This window comes from Papilio xuthus, unplaced genomic scaffold (assembly GCF_000836235.2).
Source record: "Papilio xuthus unplaced genomic scaffold, Pxut_1.1 DF826776.1, whole genome shotgun sequence".
In the NCBI taxonomy this organism is placed as follows: domain Eukaryota; kingdom Metazoa; phylum Arthropoda; class Insecta; order Lepidoptera; family Papilionidae; genus Papilio; species Papilio xuthus.
Genome location: NW_013531873.1, coordinates 608,447 through 630,912, shown reverse-complemented (window position 1 = coordinate 630,912; position 22,466 = coordinate 608,447). Strand labels below are relative to the sequence as shown.

At 32.8% G+C, this 22,466-nt stretch overlaps 1 protein-coding gene across 1 annotated transcript; it reads right to left on the bottom strand.

The window, feature by feature from the left end:
• Positions 1–3,903: 3,903 nt before the first annotated feature.
• On the bottom strand, positions 3,904–18,182 carry LOC106122748 (MATH and LRR domain-containing protein PFE0570w). Its single transcript, XM_013318835.1, has 14 exons — positions 17,890–18,182; positions 16,836–17,106; positions 15,968–16,076; positions 14,998–15,116; positions 12,307–14,811; positions 11,297–11,839; positions 10,880–11,182; positions 7,789–8,001; positions 6,958–7,100; positions 6,557–6,698; positions 5,738–5,929; positions 5,225–5,427; positions 4,663–4,818; positions 3,904–4,009 (listed from the first exon to the last, which is right to left on the bottom strand). Exons 1-14 carry the CDS (start codon positions 17,937–17,939, stop codon positions 3,964–3,966), a joined length of 4,995 nt encoding a protein of 1,664 aa, XP_013174289.1. The 5' UTR covers positions 17,940–18,182; the 3' UTR covers positions 3,904–3,963.
• Between the last annotated feature and the right edge of the window lie 4,284 nt (positions 18,183–22,466).

The following is a 22,466-nucleotide window of genomic DNA, read 5'->3' as shown; positions in this document are numbered from 1 at the left end:
AGAAGAGTATGAGCCAATTCTTTTTTTCAATTTTTACCCGTGAAATGATTAAAAATAATCATAATTATGAATTACAACGTAAAAACTAAATCTTGTTGGGGGTCTTGGCATGTACATCGACCCCTCCCTCCTCTCGAGTGGTCATCGAGAGGAGGGAGGGGTCGAAAAAACTAAAAAAATAGGTCGCGTAGTATGGGTATGTTCCCTAAGCCGTACATAATATTTCGGTGATTATATATGAGAAATCATATTTAGTATTTAATAGGCTCAGTGAATATATTTGTATATAAATAAATACGGTAGCTGTTGTAAAAATTAAATAGTAATTAATAAAAAAATCCGACTGACTTTATCTCTTACAATATTAAAACCATCTCAAAGGTCGGCAATGCGGCGATTCCTCTGGTATTGCTGATGTCCATGAGCGATGAACCTCGGTGTTCCCGCTGCTTGGCCCCTTCTCTTATAATAAACCGCTTTATACGACAACTGAAAACAGTATATCGGTTATAGCAACTTAAAAATCGATATAAAAGCCTTTTTAAACACATTTAAAGGCAATTAAGATTTTATCAGTCTTTATTGTTTACTGATCTTTGTCGCTTCCCTCTTGTCAGTTGGATAGTTTTAAAAGCTTGAAATTCTTAGAAATATTGAACTGAGTATTATTTTGGTGCGTTAATATCATTTGAAGTTACTAAAGTGATTAAATCACATTTCAAAGTATTTATAAATAAAATAGCCGTCGCCCGCGACGTCGTCTGCGCGGGATTAAAAATAGATGTTCTCCGATTGTCAGACCTACTCAATATGCTCACAAAATTACATGAGAATCGGTCAAGCTGTTTCATAGGAGTATGGGAACGAAAATTGTGACACGAGAATTTAATATATAAGATGTAATTTTACAATTTCTGACCTTTAGATGAGTTTAGCAATAAAAATTGATCCGACAAAGAAATAAGGTATATCTTGAGATGTAACCTTTTTCGGTCGTACGAAAATTTTCACATCTTGGAATGTAACCTTGTTAGTACATACGAAAATAATTACATCTTAAGATGTCTCCTTTTTCGTTCGTATTAAATAGTTACGTCTTGAGATGTAACCATTCACGCACGGAAATAGAGACACCTTTACCCTTAATTCGATGGTCTCCAGTGTGACGAACAACTAATTTAAAAAAATCTACTGAACTAGTTTAGAGAAAATTACGTATGACTTTACTAAAAAAACAGTTTTGCTACAAAAAATTTCGTCGAATTAAGGGTCAAAATGTAGCTTTTTTCTTATGTACGTAAATAGTTATATCTTTAAATGTAACTTTTTTCGTTTGTACGAAAATAGTTACATCTTGAGATGTACCTTTTTTCGCTGGATCGATATTGTTTCAACTCTGCTTACACTATTTTAGTAACCGGTATTATGTTATTTGGTAACGTTACAGCTTACTGCATATACAGGATGATTTACGTCGCATTTGAAGAATCACCCTGTTTATTATTTTTTTATAAAATAATATAAAATCCATAGTTGCTTTAAAAATAATTAGAAATGAATGAAATATTGTCTTTGAAAAAATATAAAAAATAAATATTTTTTATAGGAATTGCTTGTATTATAGGAACTGTTTACCCCCTTTTTATAATTATTGGTTAATATTTGATAATATATAAATGCTTAACATATTTAAAATAAATAACAAAAATCAATAGATTTAAATATTTAAAAAAAAATGTTTTTTTTCGTCAACTCTTTTGCCTAAAATCCAAAATACATACAAAATTGTTTACTCGCCAAGCATTTAACCTCTCACAGTGTGTTTCTGAAACCCAAAATCTTAGTTTAAAACATATTGATATCTTACACAAAGATGACAGGAATGACGACATGTTTTATACAGTCTCAGAAACCCACTGTCAGTTGAGCTTCATTAAATTGATGAGAAGTAAAGAGGAAATGCATTTTTTTGTATTTAAAACAGTGGTACCTAACGCGAGAAATTGTTTTCCTTGCAGACAAACTCCATAAGCGAGAAATCTTTATAAGCGAGAAAAACATCGCTAATCCAAATTCGACTTTATACCAATTACTTTGCAATTATTTTTAAATACAGCTTTTTATTTGTTACATTTTGAAAGCTATATTGCATTTATACTCGTAACAAATAACTAAAATATTAATACGTTTTTATAAAATCTCGTCAGCTGTGAACATCGTCATCAGAACATAATTTACATTTTGACAATCATCGTAAGTCTCTTCAAAACGAGACATCTATAAATGGAAAAGGCTATACGCATAGTATTTTGTGCCTGATAGAACTGTCACGTAACATCAGGCGCGTTTAAATAGGAACGAAAACGTTGTCATTTCAAAGTAATCACCTATCCATTTATAGTGTTGGATATAAACGTGGTAGCTAATTCATAATCAGATTTATAGTTGAATTCAATGAAAATAAGAAATTAAACAATAATTTAATTCTTCGTGAGCGTCGGTGACTCAGTCAAGCATTTGACTTGCAATCTGCAGGTCCTGGGTTCGAATCCAGACATGTACCAATGTGTTTTTCCATTTGCGATTTACATATGTACATTCATCTAATTTACGATGATGGAAAACATCGTGATGCTGCACATATCTGAGAAGACATTCAAAGATATGTGTGAAGTCACTGCACTTGGTCAGCGTGGTTGACTATGACCTAGTCACCCCTAACTTTGGGTAGGCTCCGAGACCCTCAGTGGAGATAGTGAGCTGATGATTCCAGTCTTATAAAGATAATATTGTTCAGATTTAATATAATTTCTTATTTCTGTTGAATTTGACTTTACACTATGGTTTCCATCACAATTTAAGTCATTTCGCGATGTTTAGATGTAATTTTAATATTTATAATCTATTTATTTTGTGTGTGTGTTTGTATATTATGTGATTTTTTATATAATTTCCTCAGCCTCATGTATTTAGAAGAAGATTTTTTAATAGACTAAAGGAAACTAAAATTTCTGTAATAAACTATTAATCTTTGACATTTTGTTTTTTTTTTCATTACTTACTCTATGACTGTTCTGTAGCATTCATGAATTATTAACATTAATAAAAGAGTTTGTTTTATTTTTATGGATTTAATATCTGTAAACTCTATCTAATATACCTATGTGTTCTTCCAGACTATGTTCTACAAACTAGCTGTCGCCCGCGACTCAGTCCGCGTGGGTATATAAAAACAACTTAATTAGTGTAGCCCATCCATCCATCCATATCACATCCATCTAAACATTCGCATTTATAATATTAGTAAGTTAAATAAAAAGGAACATTTTCATGCCATAAATTCGAAAAACAAATAAATAAATAGTATCCTATGTCCGTCTCCTGGCTCTAAGCTACCTCCTCATCAATTTCCAGGCATATAGGTAAAGTCGTTCTTGAGTTATAAATAGTGTAACTAACACCACTTTCTTTTATATATATTGATTTCAGTGAGATCCATTGAACCGTCCCTGTGATACCTTTAAACAAACATCCATCCATTCATCTAAACATTCGCATTTATAATATTAGTAAGCAGTAAGGTTTAAATACAAACATTTGAACACAGTATTTATTATTTATTTTATCTTTTACAAAAAAAATGTACAAATTACGACCATTTTTTGACTGTTTTTCATTGAAACACTCGACAAGACTTAATTTCTAGAAAATTCTCTTAAATACGACATAAATATTCTTAACACTTATACTTAAATGCATATTAAATTATGTTAATATATCTGAAAACGTACAAAATAACCACACTAAAGAATATAACCTAAAAATAAATACAATTAAAGGTAACATAAAGAAATAAATTAGAAATAAGATTTAAAAAACAAAAACGTAACAATACAAAGAAATTATAAATTCATAGATTAAAAAATGATGTCAATTACTGTAAATAATTTTTAATCTGTCTGTTTAAAAAGCAATATAGAAAGGATAGTTCTTGTGTGTTTCTCCCAAACTGAAATCAAATAATAAAACATATTAATTCCATGTACCAATGTGTTTTGCGATTTCCGATTTACATATGTACATTTATCCGACGTTACGGTGAAGGAAAACATCGTGATGCTGCACATATCTGAGAAGTTCAATGATATGTGTGAAATCACTGCACTTGGTCAGCGTGGTTGACTATGGCCTAATCACCCTTAACTTAGGGTAGCCCCTTAGTGGGGATGTGTAGTGAGCTGTGATATTAATTCTAAATTAAAACCAATAAACTAACAAAGTTATTTGACTAAGTGTTAATTAATCAAACTAAATTATTGCTCACTAACGCCCTCCAGATCCTTGCCTGTGTCTTGTGTTTTGTTCTATTTTATGTTAAGCCTATAGGAAGCTTTACGTATTTTCTGACAGAACTAAATACCATAGTATCGCCTCTTATGGACTCATAAGTTTATCGTATTATAAAAATCTAGCTGTCGCTCGCGACTCCGTCCGCGCGGAATTAAAGACAAACAAATTTAGTAGGTTATGTGTTCTTCCTGACTATGTTCTATATGTATGCCAAATTTCATCAAGATCTATTAAGCAGTTCTGGAGATATCTTCAGACAAACATCAATCTAAGCATTTATAATATTAGTAAGATTTTTTATTAAACTCTTACCCTTTTAAATAATAAGTCCTTTTGTTTTTATTAAGGCTCTTCAATGCGGTAAGATGTGAATCTTCCAGAGATATGAACTGGGCTTTCAAATTGTCGTATAAATGTGCAGCACTGGTCGCCTTTATAACCACACTTCTACTGTTGTGAAGTTGGTAACTGGAAAACAGATGAGCGAGAAACATCTATAAGCGAGAGACAATGTCAATTCCCAACGGACTATCTCTATAAGCGAGAGACTGAAGTTAGAGAGACTACTTTATGGGCGAGAAAATCACAATCAATTTGAATCTCGCTTATCCAGTTGACCAAAATCGTCTGTATTAATTTTGCATGAAGACATAACTTCGTAATGTTAGGAAGAAAATCCAACACTGTGTCGATGTACTGGCAACACTAGCCTTACTAAAATATCGATGTTTATGTCCCCTCACTAATCATTCTGACACTTGACCTTGTAACGAAAACGCGCCATTCGCGTCAAATGATTCCAAAAATGGCTAAAAGTAAAAATATTAATTGCACATAAGTCTTGATTTAAACCAACTAAATAGAAAATACTCACGCGATTAGCATCTGTCCAGGAGTGACCCCCAAACCCGCAGACATGACTAAAACGAGGGGGTCGTCTATGACTGGTGGCAGGTCGCTTTTGTGCTCCGCCGGAGTGCCCTTAGAGCCCAACACACCGTAGCAACTCAGTCTCATACCGTATGCATCGCAGAAACCGCCCAGACGCTCCTGACTTAAGTACGGATGACATTCCACCTGGAATAAATAATAGTTTAACTTTACTCAGAGTTATCACTTAGCTACAGTTAGGGCTTTGGTACACTAGTAGACTATATCACATTAATTCGTACATAGCGCGTCGTTGACATTTCTATGTGTCATCGAAAAAACAGTATTTCACAATCTGTCAATATCATCTGACATCGCTGCAATTTTCAACATGGCGGAAATTACGCGGGAAGGGCTTTAGTAGTTTTTTTCTATAAAAGATTTCTTTTTAGCTACCTTGAAGAAAAGACTAGACTATATTTCGAAATTATAATAAGATGATAGAGGTTGTAAATACCTGATTAACAACAGGCTTAATCCGTCCTTTTTCCATAATCCGGTGAACCTGCTCAGAGTTGAAGTTACTAACACCGCCTCTGCGAACCAAACCTTTGACAATCAGGTCTTCTATACCTTGCCACGCGTCCATATAATCATGTACGGAGTATTGGAGTACGTTGGCTATCTTTGGTAGAGGGTCTGAACCTTCCTGGAATTAAAAAAGTATATTAGATTCTACCATAGACAAACTGCAAATTACACTAAAACTTGAATCCTAGTCAGCAGTCGCCCGCGACTCCGTCCACTCGGAACTAAAAGAAGCCTTTGTGTTCTTCTTGACTATGTTCTACATCTCCAAATTGAATGGAGATTCGTTGAGCCGTTCCTTACATACCTTCAAAGAAACATCCATCTAAACATTCGCATTTATAATATTAGTAATATATAAATAACTGACAGTCAAAACAATATGGCCGCCATTTGAATTTGACGTCTTTCTGTTTACTTAATTCTGGTTTTTAATCGTAACAAAAGATAGTTAATATTAGTAAGTAATCTTACTAATAAAATATTATAAATGCGAATGTTTAGATGGATGTTTGTTTGAAGGTATCACCAGAACGGCTCAACGGATTATGATGAAATTTGTCATAGATGTAGAACTTAGTCTGGAAGAACACGTAATCTATTCCATATTTTTAATGTCGCGGACGACAGCTAGTTACAAATATCATCGCAACTGGATAAGCGATGGTCCAAAGGGATTACGACATTTTTCTCGCTTATGATATTGGCAATGGTTTAACTCATTTCTCGCCGTAAAAAAATATCTTACCAATAGTGACATTGGATTGTGTATTAAGTATAAATCGAAGTATTCAAGTCCCATGTTGTTTAGTGACTGTCTGCAAGCTTTCTCAACGAGGTCCTTACGGTGGTATGTACTCCAGAGTTTTGATATTATATACAAATCCTCCCTAGAAAAGTATTATTTTTAGGTTATATGTTAAGCTGATTGAATAACCGTTGGTTTTAACACTAAAATCTCTGTATGAAACATATCGTCATCTCTCTCATTATCTTTGACAAAATAGAGACAAAAATATGTTTTTTTATAGAGGTTTGGTGGAAAAGAATACTAAAATTACGAAACATATTTTAAAAAAAAAAGTCATTTTAAAACAACGCCATCTATTGGTGAAAATGAGTACTTTAATTTTCTATATTAAAATTTACCTTTTGACAGTTCCATCGTTTATCTTATTATTAATAGCTTCTCCTATTTCCTTTTCATTACCATAGATAAAAGCTGTGTCTATAGCGCGGTATCCCATGTCTATGGCGGCTTCAACCACGTGTCTGATCAATCGTTTGTCCAACTGAAAATAAAAATATATAACAAATATAAGTAAGAAAAGTAATAAATTTTGGATATTAAAGCTAATTGAAGTATATAGAAATTATTTTGACACGATTATTATACAAATTTGAAGAATTTTGATGAAAAATTTAATGTAATTAGCGCCATCTATTAAAATGAAATACAACTAGTTGCATAAATTTTAAAAAGATGAAAATAAATTGGTCTTTTACAACAACGTAAATGTAAATAAAAACAATATTTTTGTTTTGATGTAATTTATAACAAAAATAGATGTCGTTAGCGACTCCGTCAGCGCGGAATAAAAAAAAACTTAATTAGTAGCCTATGTGTTCGTCAAGGCTATGTTCTACATCAGTCTTTCCCAAAGTGTACGATAACGCCCCCTTGTGGGCTGCAGGTCTCAAGTTGCGGGTTATAGTAAAAGTTTCCTTTACAATTCTCCGTTAATATACATATATAGGTCACAATAATTAATTAATTTAATTTGAAGTTATAGTGGTTTTTAAATATGTGAAAATATGGGGGCGCTAAAAAATATTTATTCTCAAATTGGGCAGTAGACAAAATAAGTTTGGGAACCAATGTTCTACATCTATAACTTTCAGTGTGATCCATCCATGTTCTGGAGATACCTTCTAACAAACATCTAAACATTCGCATTTATAATATTAAGATCGACTTACCAATGCAGTTCCTAAAGCTATAACGGGCATCTCTGAATTATCTCTTAACTCTAAATATTCCGTATTTAAACATTCATAATTATTCTTCACGTGTTTCAATTCTATTATCTTCTTTGTATATTCTTCTTCTGTCTTTTCCACGCTTACTTCTGTTTCGTTCTTCATTCTATATGTTTCTTTTCTCTTCTCCATTTTAACTGGAGGAAGTTTACCCTGGAAGTGAAATTATACAACTGACCAATGGTTTCTGTAGCTAAAAATATAAAACATATCGCCATCTCTGTCATTATCTTTGATAAAACAGAGATAACACTATAGCACCTGGATGATGGATTGTTTTTAAATTGTGTTTTTTGGAAATTATATTTAAGTAGGAATTACTAATAAAATGATGAAATATGAATAATATTTTTCCATCTTACAGATAGAAAAAGTTAAGTTTAAGTTGATTATAGATAAAACACGAATAAAATGACATTTTCTAAAAAATGATTCCTAGCTAGATCGATTTATCGTCCCCGTAACCTCCTATATACTAAATTTTATGAAAATCGTTGGAGCCGATTCCGAGATTCCAATTATATATATATACATACAAGAATTGCTCATTTAAAGATATAAGATAAGACTTTGAATGGAGATTTTGGACGTGGAAATCTAAACTTTATTCCAATCGAAGTATTAAGATGTTTGACAGATAAGATAATTTAAGAAAAAAAAACAAAACGTAATCAAATTTTTTATCTATTTTTAACATCCAATGATAATGTCTCAAATATTTTGTTTTAACCCTTAATTCGACCCCGAGACCAAAATTAGTACTCTTCCCTTCCCACCTTTTTTCTTATAAGGAAAGGATGGGAAGTAGAAGTGGACTTTCCGGATGAGAGGATGCATGGAAAGGGAAGATATATTCTTTCTGTGCATCCTCTCCTCCGTCGATTTAAGGTAGGCAACGCATATGCAATTGCATATGTCTATGGGCAACGGTCACTTCGCTATTTCAGCGATTTCAGATGGCCGTTTGCCACCTTATGATATAAAAAAAAATGACATATGGAAGATCTCGATTGTCTAATCTTTTCAGACGTCTGTCATTCTTGTTAATCACCATCCACCATCTTTAGTTTATCGTTTTTATCATCAGCTCACGCATACATATATTTTTTTTGTAAAACATTAGGCAGTAATCAAATTAAAATATAATCTTACTAAATAACTAATTATTACAAATCAAATTAATTAATACTATATTAAACATAGTTTATATACTAAAACTAAACTAAACTAAAAATAAAACTCATCATCAGCTCACTATTCATCCCCACCGAGGGGCTCGGAGCCTACCCTAAGTTAAGGGTGATTAGGCCATCAACCACGCTGGCCAAGTGCAGTGACTTCACACATATGTTTGAACTTCTCAGATATGTGCAGCATCACGATGTTTTCCTTCACCGTAACATCGGATAAATGTACATATGTAAATCGGAAATGGAAAAACACATTGGTACATGACGGGATTCGAACCCAGGACCTGCAGATTGCAAGTCAAGTGCTTGACCACTGAACCACCGACGCTCCTTTAAATAAAATAAAATAAAACTAAATAATATAAAAAATCGACTCGAAATCGCTGCGCTCGCACGGTAGTGTTAAATCAAATTAAATTAAAAATAATATTTAATACTTACAAATATTACGAGCACCATTATTATAAACTTTAAATACATTATGTACGAACCGAGACTGAGTGTTAAACTGAATTGGAAAGAAAGAATTGACCTAATGTTCTCGTTTATAATTTAACGCTTCGTGAACACGTAAGACAAAAGATGTTAAAATTTACATTTAGTTATACCGTTTTAAGATGTTCAAGTAAAAGAAATTAACGGAGATTTTAAAATAAACAGATCATTTGAATGTAGATTAGCTTTTTTAAGATTTCCTGCGAAATAACTGGAATCAAAAAAATAATATGCTACTAATCGCTAGATGGCGTTGTCTTATTTTGACAATTTTTTTTATTTTTTATTCTTATGTTATTAAATTTATATTATTATAAGAATGTAAATAGATGAATTTGAAGTAGTATGTACTTTATTTACTAGTTTACAGTTTTAATATTACTATTTAATTAGTTATCTTACAAACAAAATACAAAATAATTTTCAAAAAATTGTTTCATAATATCAACGCTAGATGGCGTGCTTGAAAGAAGACAGACAATTCTTATATTATTGCATTTATTTCTTTATATTTCAAATTACATACCACTAGAAGTATGATGCTCGTTCACAGATTAAAAAAATGACTAAACAGCACTTAAATATGTACTAAAAATAAATAATAATTGTCTTTTTAATGACCAATAGGTCAGTTTAGTGGACTAATAAGTAAAGCAATTAGAAATTAGGTTATTATACGTTATTGGTAAAATTACGTCCTCTCGTCCGTCTTAAAGGTAGGTATGCAATGGTTGCTTACTCTGTTACTTTATAAAATAAAAAAGACAAAATAACTTTTATATACTGTTAGGAAGAAAATCCGAAAATGTGCCGGTATAGCGCAACACTAGCCTTACTAAAATGTCGACGTTACCCCCTCACTAATCATTCTGACACTTGACTTTGTAACGAAAGCACATTCCCGCGACAAATAATTCTAATTATAGTGTCTATTTAAGATATATTAGTTTGACAATTCACTAGATATGGGTTGAGTAAAATCGTGGATGGATATACATATAAAAAAAACTTAATTAGTGTAGCCTATGTGTTCTTTCAGACTATGTTCTATATGTATGCCAAATTTAACCGAGATCCGTTCAGTCGTTCTAGAGATATCTTCAAACACCCATCCATCCACATCACATCCATGAAAACATTCTTATTTATAACATTAGTAAGTTAAATAAAAAGCAGCTCTTCAAGGCATAAATTCCGTCCGTCCGTCTCCTGGCTCTTAGCTACCTCCTCACCAATTTTCAGGCATATCGGTAAAGCCGTTCTTGAGTTATAAATAGTGTAACTAACACGACTTTCTTTTCTAGAAGAAGATAGAAGATAAACACATTATGAATGAAAATACTAACCTCAAATAAGGCAATCTTTTCAGAAACGGAACTTTTTCTCGGTTGTTCTTTTTGTACATCTTTTTTTCCTTGTGTAAGTATTTCCATTGAATTTATTCTCGTAATCATTTCGTGTACTCTTCCCTTGACAACTCCTCCTATCTCTAATTCTGCTACAGATGTTGTTCTTCTCGTATCAAAAACTGTTCTTCCATCTTTTATGTCACTTTGTAATCTGTCGTATGATATCATTGTTGAATTTTGTGTTATATATTCAAGAGATTTTGCTTTGTTCTCTTTATATATTAAATTATCATTATTAATATAAGTATTTATTTCATTTTGTATATAATTTAAATCTTTATTTGCTATATTAATGATTGAATTATTTTCTTTAGGTGTAAAATCAAATACGTCTTCATTTGTTTGTTTAATTTTGTCATTCGTTTCGTTTTTATTAGTATTATTGCTTTCATATTCTTTAGTAATTAAAGATTTCTCTAATTTATTATTCGTGTATATTTTCGTGTATGTATTTGATACACTCTTATGTGTTTCTATATCCTTATGCAATATTTGGGATATATTTTGTTTAACAAACGAATGTGCCTTTGAATTGCTTAATGATTGACTTTCCACGGAATTGCTTACGTCTGTCGTAAAATCTTTAACTTTAAAATTAGTTTTTAATAATTTGTTATCAGTTTGACAATATTTATATGATTCGTCGTTCAATTTCGTGTTATTATATGAATGTCTTTCATCTTCAAATTCAATATTAGATGTTTCTTCTTGCATTTCTTTTGATGTATTTTCTATCAATTTCGTTTTACTTTCAATTGTTTCTTTGTATATTTCTTTAACAATTTTAGGTCTTCTTAATTCAATGCTCGTTTGACGAATTGGATTTGGTATTCTTGTAGTTTTAGAGTCTAATTTAGTGATTCTTGTCTTCGGGTATACTTCGTCTGGTTCACCGCGCTGAAATTAGAAAAAAATAACGTCTAAACTAAAAATAATGTCTTGCTTAATCTTACTAATATTATAAATGCGAATGTTTAAATGGATGGATGTTTCATCATCAGCTCGCTATATGTCCCCACCGAGGGGCTCGGAGCCTGCCCTAAGTTAAGGGTTAGACTAGTCAACCACGCTGGATAAGTGCGGGTTCTCTGCATCTGTAGGTCCTGGGTTCGAATCCCGCCATGTACCAATGTGTTTTTCCATTTCCGATTTACATATGTACATTTATCCGACATTCTTATGATGAAGGAAAACATCGTGATGCTGCACATATCTGAGATTCAAAGATATGTGTGAAGTCGCGCACTGGGCCAGCATTGACTGTTACCTAGTCACATCTAAGTTATATAGGCTCCGAGACTCGGTGGGGACTTATAGTGAGCTGATGATAATTTATTCTTGTAAAATAAAATAAATAAAATTACCTCAAACATTTGAATTTTAGATAGAACAGATTTTTTCTTCGGTAAATCATTAGAACTTTTTTCTACTGACTTTGAATTATCTATTGAACTGATCCTACGTATAACTCTGTTTACTTTCCCTTTAAGAATTGGTATATCTTCTTCCATAGCTGTATCAATTTCAGGAATATTATTTTCGTTTTTATCGGTTTTAGAATTAATCTCTTTAACGTCTTTTATCATTCCAAATGTATGTTTATTTTGTGAATTCATTTTTGTAAATACATCTGAATATATTGTGTTTATTTCCTCAGTATTTTTTACATTTAAGTTTGTTAAACTTTTTCTTATATCTTTTATGTTATTTGTCTCTGTCTTGAACCCCGACTGGCCGTCGATCCATCGGTCGGCCAAGGTACCGCTGGCGAGACGCCGTAGAGCTGGATCTGCGGGATCTACAAGCGATGGACTGGCAGGAGAAGGCGCAAGACAGGCGACATTGGCGATCTCTTGTGTTGGAAGCCAAGAGCCACTTTGGGTTGATGCACCAGCGGAGTTACTAAGTAAGTCTGTCTTGTTTAACTTATTGGAAGCTGTAATATTAGTATTTATCATAGTTAGTTGGTTGGATTTAGTGTTTAAGTACTCAGTTGATATTGTTGAGTGTTGCGTGTTTACTGTTTCTTCTTTATGTTTGTTAGCTGAAACTGTAACAGATTTGTTAGATTTTATATTGTCTTTATTTGATGATTGGTCGTTCTTGTTTCTAATTTCTTCTATTATTCGCATATTAGTTGTTGCTGTATAATTTTTATTACTATCAATTGTGGTTTTGTTTTCTATATTTTTATTTGCTTCTACTTTTTTCACGATATCAAATTCGATATTTTCATATCTACGTGACAGTTCTTCAAGTTTTGTACTTTTACTTCTTTTGTTTTTTAAACATTCTATCGACATTTCTATATTTGAATTTTCGTTTGAATCTTTAAATGAGGTTTTATCTAGAATTTCATTTTGTTTCTCGTCTGATGATTCATTTGTTTCTAACGATTTTATCGAAGGTATACTTAAGCTGTTTGATGTAGATGTTTTATATTCAAAGTTTTCTATTTTATCCATCACTTTATGAAGATTTTCCCTTTCATTTCTTTCAGATGTCTTTTGTATTAATGTTTCTGAATTTATAATTTTAGTTTTTGATTTCAAAGCATCGTCTTCAAGTGAAACTTGTCTTAAAGTGCCAACGTTGTTAGTTTCAATGTTACTCTTTTCTAATAGTGTTTGTTTTGTACTATTTTCTTTATCTGTTTTTAAAGATTTTGTTGATTCTAAAGTCAAATTATTTATTGTTTTATTTTCTTCAAGTGACATTTCTCTGACAATACTCTGATTAGTTTCAAATTCAATTGTTTTGGTATCGTGTAATTCTTGCTTTTCGTGTCTTTCGTTTATTTTAGCGGATTGGTTAGAAATTTCTGCAGTTACATAATTATTGGTCTCTTCTACAAATATTGTTGATGTTTTTGTATTAATATTCATAGCTTTTGTCTCTGTGATTTCGTTTTTTTCTAATGAAACTTGTTGAACTAAAGATTCACGACCGATTTCAATATTTTCACTTGTTTCTTTTGTTTTTAATGATTGTTCGAATGTTAATTTACTTAAATTGTTATTTTCTGTTGTTTGTTTTGCTTTAATTTCGCTGATTGACTCAATATTAAGGTTTTCTTCGTAATTAGCTCTTTCAAATGTTTTAGTAGATTTCAAAGTTTGTGAGTTTTCTTTTGTAATGTTTTTCGATTCATTATATTCATTTAATATTGTCATATCTAAAGAATCGAAATTATTTTCAGTGAAATCGATTTTATAGATCTTTGAGACTGTTTCTTTATCGAAATTAAGGTTTTTAGTGATTGTTATATCTTGAGTTAAGTCTTCTACTTCATTTGTACTTCCTGTAGTTTGGATATCAAAGACAGGGGTAGCGATTTTTATAGTTTCTTTGAATTGGTTAGATTTTATTTGATTTTGAACATCTATGTTTGATAATGATGTTTGATTTTTGAATACTATAGTATTGTTATTTGTTATTTTATTAGTTTCTTTTTCTATTTTATATATTTCAGTATTTTTTGTTTGTTCTGATACAATCCTCCCTGTAATACCTTGATTTAAAGTTGTATTTATTTTGGTATCAACGGAATTACTCTTTTTTAATGTTTGTTTCTCTTTTGTTTTTGGTATTTCGATTTCATGTTCGCTTTTTCTTTTTAATAATGGTATCATTGATTGTCTTTTGTCTGTGTCTGTTTGCGTTATTTTATTATCTTCATATGCATGCATTATTTCCTCAAAGCTGAACTCCATAGATGCATCTTCAATTGGATTTAATTCTTGGAATATTCTATCGAATTCTTCATCTGCTCTCACTGTGGTTTCTTCTTTTTTAATAGTATCTTTAGTTGATGGTATTTTACTATCTTTCAGTCTTGGGATTGATGATTTACGTGAAGAACTGGCAATCTGTAATTAAGATATATCAAAAAAGTTAGTCGACACATTGGACCGAAGAGCTGGCAGCTACCCTGGACAAAGAATTAGTAGTCTGGGTGAAATTTCTACTACGTCCTCTTTTGTACCATTTCAAGGGGCCCTATCCTAAAGCTGTCCCTGTTTGTTTTAGATAAAATATAAGTAAAAGGAACTTACTTGTTTTTCTTTTTCGAGTCTCTTTTTTTCTTTGATATCATTTTTAACTTTATTAACGGCTTGTCTTAATCTTGACATAGGTATCTTGGATTTTAATCTGTTAGAGTCTGGTGTTTTATCTAGAAATTAAAAAAAATGTTATTATTATTTACCTTCCTCTTCCGGACTTAAATGGGATAGGGTCTTGTCAGTGAATCACTATAACCCTGCCTTAATAGGGTTGGCACAGCATTTACTCCTCCATACATCTCAATCGGTCATATCTGAATCTACCCCCTTCTTACGCATATCCTCTTTCACACGATCCATACTTTCACTGGTCTTCCCCTACCTTTGTAACCATCCACATTCAATCTCATTACTTTCAGTGACATGAATAATATTTTTGTTTTACTATCAAGCTATCAAGGTATTGCTAAAATTTGTAATCATCATCATCAGCTCACTGTACGTCCCCACTGAGGGGCTCGGAGCCTACCGTAAGTTAGTGACTAGGACATAGTCAATGCTAGCACAGTGCGGGATGACTTCACACATATCTTTTCTGATAAATGCAGGTTGCAGGGTGCAAAGAACTTTAAATAAATGTTCATATTTAAATCTAAAAACACATTGGTACATTGCGGGATTCAAACCCAGGAGCTGCAGACAAGTTAAGTGCTTAATCCCTAAGCCACTGACGTTCTTGTAATACAAAAATGAAGCTATTTTCAAGATAAAATGTCTGTAAAGAATTTAGTTCATCATCAGCTCACTATACGTCCCCACTGAGGGGCTCGGAGCCTACCCTAAGTTAAGGGTGATTAGGTCATAGTCAACCACGCTGACCAAGTGCAGTGACTTCACACATATCTTTGAATTTCTTCTCAGATATGTGCAGCATCACGATGTTTTCCTTCACCGTAATTTAAGTTAAGAATTTAGTTAATTTTAGATAATAATTCAATTTAAAATTCTGTTTAATTTTTACCTTCTTTTGGTCCATCATTTGTACTTTTTGGTTGTGTTATTGAAGTATGCATTTCATAAGTTAAACGTCTATTTAATGTGTTTTCGCCTTCATTATTCGTTGATATATGCTGAAAAATAAAAAAATAATATTTAATAATTGAATGATTTATTGAAAAGTATATAGATGAGCGTCGGTGGCTCAGTGTTCAAGCACTTGACTTGCAATCTGCAGGTCCTGGGTTCGAATCCCGCCATGTACCAATGTGTTTTTCCGTTTCCGATTTACATATGTACATTTATCTGACTTACGGTGGAGGAAAACATCGTGATGCTGCACATATCTGAGATATTCAAACATATGTGTGAAGTCAACTGCACTTGGCCAGTGTGGTTGACTATGGCCTAATCACCCTTAACTTAGGGTAGACTCAGAGCCCCTCAGTGGGGATGTATAGTGAGCTGATGATAAATTACGGAATTTAAACATCTGTGTTTTGAATTGTGATTAAATGTTTATTTCTGTCAATAGATGGCGCTTTCTCTAACGATTGTAAAGATTTTTTTCTGATAATCATTAAATTGGACTATGTATCAATTTTTAATGATTAAAAAGACTAATAAAATATAAACAAAATAATTAAATAGTGATATATTCCTATTAAACATTTATTATTTTTGTAAAAAAATCAATCTTTAAAGTGTTTTTGCTAATGGACAATAGATGGCGCTGTTTCGACGAAAAATCTCATTTCAAAATTTAAAATAAAAGACTTCAAATTATTGCGTTTCATTTAATGCAATCAATATTTATAATCTAACTTCTGTACGGTGGTCACAATTTTTTTGCCCGGCATTGTTTGTTTTTTGAACAAATGCCGATACTTTACCGATATGTCCTCCGTAACGGTGACTTTTTGCAGCTTCAAATCCCCTTTAGTGAATGTCGCTTCGTTCTTAGTAACCGTTATGACTGGAGATAGAGTAAAATCTGCTGTTGCAATTTCAGACGTATTCCCTATGCTTAAGGAATCATTTTGCTTATCAATGCTTGACGTTTGAGCTTTATCGTCATTGGTCTGTTTTTCCTTGAATTCTTCGTTAACTTCTCTGATGTTATGCTCGCCTGGTACATTCGATTCAATGTTTTTCTCAGACATGCTAGAAATTTAATGGTAAAAAATAGAATCTTAATCTTAATTAATTTATATCTAGATTTAGTTAAAAAAACATACTTGTAAAATTTTTTACAATTAATATATGAAAATTGTTAAATTTACCGTGGGTTTCTTAGTCCTAAATGTTAAAAATTCTAGTGTCAGAAACCCACGGTAAGTGAATTTTAAAGTGATATTCCATACAAAAACCCAACAGTTCTACTAGTGCCCTTTTTTTACTACGCCTTTGGAGGGGGGGGAGTTTAACCATCGCCTGGGCGAACCAACCGCGCCCTACCCAAACACCATTCCTTCCACCATAGACAAAGCCCATAAATTCCATGACATTTTCATAAAATAACTGAAAAAATTACATTGCAAATGGTCGCCATTTAAATTTGACATTTCTCTCTTCACATATTTGAAGCCTCCATTTAATTGTCCCGGCTCGTCCGGTGATATACCACGAGCACACAGAAGACACGCCTCAAGTGGAAGCAATTCCAACTACAGTCTGATGAGTTTACATCCCGGAGACCTAATTTAGTCCTCTTTCCCTTCCCACCCTTTTTCTTATAAGGAAAAAATGGGAAGTGAAAGTGGACTTTCCGGATGAGAGGATGCATGGAAAGGGATCCTCCGTCGATTAAAGATATGCAACGCATGCAATTGCGTATGTCTAAGGTCAACGATCACTTCGCTATTTCAGCGATTTCAGGTGACATTTGCCACCTTACGATATAAAAAAAATACATTTTTCTATAAAAAAAAACAAATGCTTACTTACGTATTTTTCACGAAGAACTTCAACAAAGAACTGTGTCCTATATCTTGCATAATAAACTCTTATCTTTGATAAAAAGAAACAATCGAACAATTAATAATTGATAAATAAATTCAATTGAAACATAATGATTTCATTGGTTTACATAATATGATGTTTTGTGATAAACAACGTGTCAAAATTACGTATAATCTTTTAGCAAGAGCCTATTATCAATGAATTACTTTATTAAAAACTGGAATAGTACATTCCGGCATACAAAACTTACTTTACGTAACATACGACTGAATCATTAACTAAAAAAAAATACTAACATTATAAACTAGCTGTCGCCTGCGACTCCGTACGCGTGGATATAGAAAAAAACTTAATAAGTGTAGCCCATCCATCCATCCACATCACATCCATCTAAACATTCGAATTTATAATATTAGTAAGTTAAAAAAGCAGCTCTTCAAGACATAAATTCGAAAAAAATGAATAAATAGTATCCCATGTCCGTCTCCTGGCTCTAAGCTACCTCCTCAACAATTTTCAGGCATATCGTTAAAGCCGTTCTTGAGATATAAATAGTGTAACTAACACGACTTATATATATATATATATATATATATATATATAGATTACCTGTCGCCGGCGACTAGATTTAAATAAAAATATTGGGTAGCCTATGTACTATACTATGTTCTATATCTATGCCAAATTTCATCAAGATCAGTTGAGGCTTTCCGGAGATATCTTCAAATAACCATCCATCTAAACATTCGCATTTATAATATTAGTAAGATGCGAATATTTGGATGAGTGTTATAACATATCTCCAAAACGGTTGCATTGAATCTCGCTGTCGCATAAATGTAGAACATAATCTGGAAGAACACATAGACAACGATTTATTTTTAATTCTGCGCGGACAGATTCGCTGGCGAAGACTAATCAATAGCTGTTGCTCGCGACTCCATCCGAACCGAAGTAGCCGATGTTTTTTCAGCTGTCATTGCAGAATTCACACCCTTTTAACTTCCCTTTCATGCAATCCATACATATTCTATTGGTCTGTAATCCATCCAAAAATTATTGTCATGTTATGCACCTATCTTGTATCCGTACAGTTAAGCCTGGATAACAAAGACTATAAAACCGCGGCATTCTCGCTTAAAAAGGTTCCTTTCTACCAGAGTATCTCGCTTATGTACATCCGTTAATGATTGTCCAGATTCGATTGTTTACCCAACTATTGGATTATTAAAAACACTTTTCACAACACTTTATTGTACACTTTTTATTATTATTTTTTTTAATTACAAAACACACTGAAATGGCTTTTGTTATACGACTGTCGTTATCAGGTGATAGCAATTGATAATTTATTGATTAGGAAATCGATATGATTACGCGTATTAACGTTATAAATATTTTATATATAATATAATTCTGTTATTGTCATTTAATATATAATTCTAAACCTTTATTAATATAATAAAATATTAAAAAAATAAAGAGTTATAATCCGAGAACGTCAGACCCGGTTACAGGTGTTGCCATCAGCAAATATGTCAAACCTACTACATAATAAGTTGCCGGCGTCAGTGTTTTCGTCCAGCTATAGCGTACCTTCAAGATTATACACTTATTTACTGTACTAATTATCACCCGCGACTACGTCCGCAATAAAAAATAAACATAATTAATAGCCTATGTGTTCTTCAAGACTATGTTTTATATGTATGCCAAATTTCATAAAGATCCGTTGAACCGTTCTAGAGTTACCTTCAAAGAAATATCCAAACATCCATCTAAGCTTTCGCATTTATAATATTAGTAAGATGTGTTTAAAAGTATAGGAAATGAAAAGACAAAACACGACCAGACAGCGAAAGAACGACAAGGATATATAAATCAGTGAGGGGCGCTACTATCGCGGTTTGACTTATACCCTTCAATTGATTTTAAAAATTCTTTCGCCGTTGGTAAGCTAAAATATCCCCTGGAAAATAATATGCGGACAAAACCGCGGATAACAGCTAGTTGGGAATACTGAATACGTCATGCACATGCGTTAAACATATTTCTTATCTCTGTCTTATCCAAACGGAATGTGAGAGACGTCGATATCATTCATGTCCAGAATGGAAATTCGCACATCGTTACAAACTAGTTTCAGCCCACGACTTCGTATGTGAGGATTAAAAAAATCTTATTAAGTACACTTTGTGTTCTACCACGTAGCGTTCTGAAGGTACCTTCTTACAAACGCCCTTCCTACTGCATTTATAATATTAGTAAGAAGTAAGATATGTGGATGAGGTACGTTATGCGATTTGTTCCAAGTAAATTATAATATTGCGAGTGACGCTGGGTGTTTCCACTAGTGTTGTACATATAATAGGACTCAACAAGTGTCGACAGGCACGCAGGACGGGCGCTTATTAAATATCTAGCGCGCATCGCATTGTCGGCACATCTCTGTGTAGGGTGACCATGATGATTATTGCGGACAGTCTCGATTTATGCTTAATGTCACAGAGTCACGTTAGGGTACGTTAGTCCAACTAAGGTTTGCGGAGCCTAGGCCATAGTCAATGTTGGCTCAGTGCGTGACTTCACACATATCTTTTAATATCTTCACAGATATGTGCAGCATCACGATGTTTTCCTTCAACGTAACATCGGATAAATGTACTCATGTATGGATGTAAATCTAAAAACACATTACGAGTCAAGTATTTATCTCCTGAACCACCGACGCGTTTGTGTCCTCATTTTAATTTATATAATAGAGTTATAAAAAGCTGTTTCATTCTTTCTGTCCAACGCCCTACACTAAAGTCGGAACTGTTTTTAAATATAAGCGTCGGTTACCCGTTAAATACTATATCTATCTCAGTTATTTCAGTGAGTGTAAAAGGGATAACGATACTTTTTATTCAACGGTTTTGACAGTGAAAGTCTACAGTAATAAAAATCTGTACCTCTTGTTTAAATCATGTGGACAGAATTTTTTCTTGAAATGTTGGTTACCCTACACTTTGCAAGAGTAAATATTTATTCTTGTGCCGTAATCGCCTTTATACCGTGGACTTAAAGTATAAATTCCTTTAACTTATAATTTTAGCTATCCTAAGAATCAAATGCTATTTATTAATGCATTGAAAAATGGTTTCTATTTACTTATAGTTAAAGTTGTATTTCGTTTGCTTTGTTAAAAGATAAGTCGGGATCGAATTCCTTTAACAATGAAGATGTCTTTAATGGGGGTAGCAATGGAAATAAATTCACGTCTTAAATAGGTTATCGGGGTGAATTCTCACCCTGTACGTATTTATAAATTTATTTATAGGTTTAAATTACATACGTGGTTTTATTTTTAAAACATAAATTTCGCTTCTCGTGTTATATTACGAGTAGCTGTCGCCCGCCCAGAAAAAAAAATAGTAGCCTATGTGTTCTTCCAGACTTTTGTTACTTATCTTTATATATATAATTTTTCTGTGACTGTGTACGTCACTGAACTTCTCTCAAACGACTGGAGCGATTTTGATGAAATTTTTTGTGTCTGTTCAAGGGGATCTGGGAATGGTTTAGATTCACAATTTTCATCAAATATTAACTTCATATTAATTTATTCAAATTAAAGACGTGTAGACAGGACAACGTCAGTCGGGTCCGCTAGTGTTCTATATGTATGCCAAATTTCATCGAAATCCGTTCAGCCGTTCTAGAGATACATTCAAACAAACATCCATCTAAACATTCGCATTTATAATATTAGTAAGATTACTTTGACTGTACCCAAAATAATACTTCGGCATTTTAGCTTTCGAACGCGTAGCAGTGCTACAAATCTCGTAGCACTTAAATCTAATATTCGGAACCTCGTAGCTACTACGCCGTAGAAATTATACGTTAGCACTGCTACAATTTCGTAGACGAATAAGTACTACGAATTTTTGTAATACTTTGTAATTTTGGTTTAGTTAATTTATTTTTGCTCTGTTTTAATAAAATTTAAGTGTCTGTACGTAATAATATCTGGGCATATTTAGTACAACTCTAGTAGAAAAAAAATACTGTCCGTTTTCAAGGTCATTTTGTTCCGGATAATCTCCGGAACGGTTGGATGGATTTTGAGGGGCCTTTGACTGGAAGGTAGCGGATGTATACGGGCATGTTATAGGCTACTTTCTTAATTATGTGCTGAAGAAGATAATACGACATGATTTTTGTCTTCGAGAAGCGTTGCTTGTGCTTTGTAGTGTAGAAGCTTGGCCAGGATAATAGTATTCTTAGGAAAGACAGATCGCCATTGCCCCGGAGGCCTAATTTAGTCCTCTTTCCCTTTCCACCCTTTTTCTTTTAAGGAATGGATGGGAAGTGGAAGAGGACTTTCCGGATGAGAGGATGCATGGGAGGGGAAAATATTTTCTTTCTGTGCATCCTTTCCTCCGTCGATTAAAGATAGTCTATGGGCAACGGTCACTTCGCTATTTCAGCGATTTCAGGTGGCCGGTCGCTCGTTTGCCACCTTATGATATATAAAAAAATTATGCAGGGAAATTACTTGTATTCGGTAATATGTT